We start from the raw sequence: 4220 nt of genomic DNA on the forward strand, positions 1-4220 counted from the left end.
CCTCCCTACTGCACGAATCTCGTGCACCAGGCCTCTAGTCATATAATAAATGCTACTTATCTGTCTTCTTTCACTTAGCATGTTTTTGAGGTTCATGTATGTTGCAACATGTATCCGTATTGTGCTCTTTTTATTGTTGGATAGTACTCCATTGTGTGTATGTGCAACATTTTGTTTATCCTTTCATGAGTTGATTGGTTTTTGTATAGCATTCATATTTTGGCCCTTATGATCAGTACTGTCATGAATATTAGCATACAAATTTTTGTGTGGAAATGTTTTTATTTCTCTTGTGTAGATTCTTAAAAGTTGAATTGCTAAGTAGTGTGGTAAACATATAACTATTTAAGGAACTGCCCAATTTTTCTAAAGTGCCAGTTTCATTTCCACCAGCAATTTATGAAAGTCCAGTTTCTCTACGTACTTGGTAATACCTGTTATTTCTTATCTTTTTTTATTATCTCCATTCTAGTGAATGTGAGTTGTTTTTTATTTGCATTGCCCTAATGACTAATGATGTTTGAATAGCTTTCCATGTGCTACTGGCCATTCACATATTTTGTTTGGTAAAGTGTTTTTCCAATAATTTGCTCATTTTAAAAATGGTTTGTCTTCTTCCTGTTGAATTGTAAGGATTCTTTATATATTCTAGACTTAAGTCTTTGGCAGAATATATGATTTACAAATATTTTCTTTGAGTCCCTGGTTTGTCTTTTCATTTTCTTAATGGGATCTTTTGAAGTACAAAAGTTTTAAAATTTTATGAAATGCTATTTATCTATTTTTTAAATTTTTATGGATATATTATATAGTTGATTTAGTATTGAGTCCTAATTAGACATGCCTTGCAAGAAATGTTAAAAGTTCCTTAGAGAGAAGGAAAATGATCCAGGTAAAAAACTCAGATCTATATAAAGAAGGGAAGAGCATTAAAAAAGGGAAATAAATGGAGGTAAAATAATGTTTTATTTTTCCTTCTTCTTAATTGACCTAACAGAAAATAGTTTGTTCAAAACAATAATAGCAATAATGCACTCAGTGATTATAGCTTATGGATTAGTAGAGTGAATTGACAGCAATGTGATAAGGGACAGGAGGGAGGACTTAGATATACTCTGTTATAAGGTACTTGCACGACCCATGAAGCAGTAGAGTATTATTTGTAAGTTGACTTTTATTAGTTGTAAAGGTATACTGTAAACTCTATGGAAACCAATAAGAAAATTTTAAAAAGAAGTATAACCGATATGCTGAGAGGAGAGAAAATATAATCACATAAATTACTCAAAACAAAACAAAAGGCAGAAAAAGAGTGGAATACAAAAAAAGAAACAAAGAACAAGGGTAACAAATGGAAAACAGACAACTTCTCGGCCACTGTGGGTTGTGGGGTAGTGTGAGAGCAAACTCTAGGAAATACAGAGTCCCAATGCTCCTTAAAAACCTGTGTTAGAAAAAAAGATGGCGCCTACTGGTGCTTTCCCTCTTTAAAATGTCTAACTCTTCAGAGAATTAGAAATGGCAGTTCCCACTGTGAAAATGCTTTCTGAGACTGTATCCGAGTGGAATCTGATGCTTGCCATCCTGTAACCCAGGCCATAGACCTTGGAGCTTCTGAGTCCAGAAGGCTAGAGATGGTGCAGTCATTTCTGACACATTGGCCTTTCACTCCAGGGAAGGGAAGGGTGTAAGACTGGGTTCTCTCTGCTACGAGTGTAACTCCAGTCAATAAGAGGGCTTTTCCCTTTGAAGGCTCTTCTCTTGCTACCATTTATCACAGAGTGGCCTGGGGACCACCTGAGTCAGAATCACCTGGAATGTCTAGAGAACTAGTGAATCGGACTCCGAGAGCAAGTCCAGGAATCTGTATTGCTAGCAGATGTCACCAGTGAGTCTTACGCACACTGAAGTTTGAGAACCACTGTTTTAATATAGGGTTCCTTTAGAGTTGGGGATAGGAATGGGCTGGGGAAGGCTCTTCCCTTTTATGTTTTGGGCCAATTTATTGCTAGGAATATTAGTTCCCTAACCACCTACTGAATATATCTGCTAATCAAATGTAGTCACGATCAAGGATATTTGTTGAAAAATTACTTGAGGAGCATGATGCATCCTTAAGATCTGTGATAAACATTTTGATTGTCTAACCTAGAGAGTAGCTTTATTCTAAATACGTTTTTAAAAATTTTATAGTCTGTATGTCATGTGTGCAGAACAGCTGTCATTTTAAAATGGTGGGCGAAAACAAGCCAAACTTTATTTAGATGGAAGGCTTGCTCTAATGAAGACCATCAAAAAATCACTTGAGCTTCCATGTCAGTTAAATTGGGCTTAAAGAATTCCTGCAAGAGAAAAATAAATGGTTGAAAACATAAGTAGCTATAGAAAACATAAATCCAAAACAAACCAAGAAACCTAACATAGAGTTGTGATAAGGATAAAAACATTAGCATGTGTCAGTACATTCTACATGTGAGGTTGGCCTAAGGAGAGCGCAACTGAGAGAAAGGGGCAGTGGCTAGGATAAACCAGAGAGGAAAAAGATGAGCAGGCTCAGAACATCAAGATCTGCTCATCAAACCCTCCCAAGAGTCAGGACTCTAAGGATTTAGAGAAATAAAAAGGTCAGCTGCAAGACAGAAGGTAAGAGAAAGGGGACTTTTACTGGTTCTTCAAGTACTGGGTCAATGGGTTATACGTATACTACATTATACTACCATACTACTTTATAGGGGCATCGTTAAACTCTAACATTTGTATCCAAAGTCCTTTTCAGATTGTACCATTCAGAAGGGAGGCAAAGTGCTCTACCCATACGTTTGTTAGTGGTGTGTGTGTGTGGTATGCATGTGTTTATTTGGTGTGTATATATGTTTGATGTGCATGTATTTTTTGTGTGTACATGTATACAGCTGTGAAAGCACATGAGTATGTATATTATAGGCACATGGATACAACTGATCAACTTTCAGTCCATGACTTACCTTGCACCTATCAGCACCAGGGTATACACTCACAGGCGTACTGTCACTCTGGAAATGGAATGAAATGTTAGATATGCCTTTTCTCCTCAGCGGGGGGACACACACACACACACACACACACACACACACACACACACACACACACACAGAAATTCTCCTAACTTTCAGGGTCAGATCAGTTGGAGGGAGGCAGTCCTCGTCCCCTGCCCTCTCTAGTCGGCAAGGCCAGGACAAAGGCAGAGCTCTAACAAGAAGGAAGGAAGAACTGAGGACCTCCTCACAGACTGTCATCGGAAACTCACTCTGGTTGCTTTGGGAAGATGAGGTCTTTTTCAGAGACGTACCTGAAGAATTAGGCTTAACATTTGTAAGAGATAGTCCACCTGCACAAAATAAGAGAGATAAGGGACACAGTGAAGCAATCATCAGCAAAGTCCTCTAAAATAAACCTGCGATGGGAGATAACAAACAACGTGCAAGCAAAAAGCAAAAATTACCCGTGAACAACTTCTTTTCTATTTCTTCTTGAACTTTAAGAAGAATCCTTTCCTGCTCTAAGGCTTCTATGTACTTTGAGTAGCACCAGGATGGCTAGAAAAATGATTTTCAGAGTGAATTTTAGAAATGTTTGCCCCAGAGAATAAGTTGAAGGTAAGATGATAACTTATATCAGCCCCTTCGTTTGAACATCTTATTGCAGTATAACCCATATGATAAAATGTGCACATATCACAATTTATTATTATATAAAATTTCACAAGTGGAACTTAACCACTTAACCTTTCAACTGGTCACCACAAACTGTTATCAGTCTACCTTACACCATTTTAATAAGAATATTTTGATGGAGTAAAGGCACTTTTTCCTATAGCCTGGACTTAAAATGTTACATTCCCTCGCCTCAGGTTGGGAGGCGGGTGGGGATGTGAGAAGGATGATTCACTACTTCTCAGTAAAACAATTTCTCAAAAATTTCATGGATTTCTTGACAGCTATTCAGTCACCGTTATACATTCAATTTGATTATGAACTTATGTGCTTAGGAAAGATCCAAGTTTTTTGTGGGGTAATTTTGCCTTTGGATTAATTACAATTCTTCAACTTGTAACATTTATCTGAAAGAAATGCATGTGTAGAGCATCCCACACATACTAAATGGCAGTGTGTTATTATTTTAACAATTCCTAGTGTAATTCAGCATGTATACATTAAAGAGCAATAATGAAAATAATGATT

General features: G+C 37.1%; 1 protein-coding gene across 1 annotated transcript in view; it reads right to left on the minus strand.

The window, feature by feature from the left end:
* Positions 1-2208: 2208 nt before the first annotated feature.
* RGS22 (regulator of G-protein signaling 22) overlaps positions 2209-4220 on the minus strand; it is a 104452-nt gene continuing 102440 nt past the window's right edge. Inside the window, exons 24-27 of the mRNA XM_014550218.1 lie at positions 3482-3575; positions 3329-3367; positions 2985-3032; positions 2209-2342 (exon numbers count right to left, since the gene is read on the minus strand). Of these exons, the coding sequence (XP_014405704.1) occupies positions 3028-3032; positions 3329-3367; positions 3482-3575 (138 nt within the window). The 3' untranslated portion in view covers positions 2209-2342; positions 2985-3027. The remainder of the gene's footprint in view (positions 2343-2984; positions 3033-3328; positions 3368-3481; positions 3576-4220) is intronic.

The sequence above is a fragment of the Myotis brandtii genome, unplaced genomic scaffold (assembly GCF_000412655.1).
Source record: "Myotis brandtii unplaced genomic scaffold, ASM41265v1 scaffold59, whole genome shotgun sequence".
Classification (NCBI taxonomy): domain Eukaryota; kingdom Metazoa; phylum Chordata; class Mammalia; order Chiroptera; family Vespertilionidae; genus Myotis; species Myotis brandtii.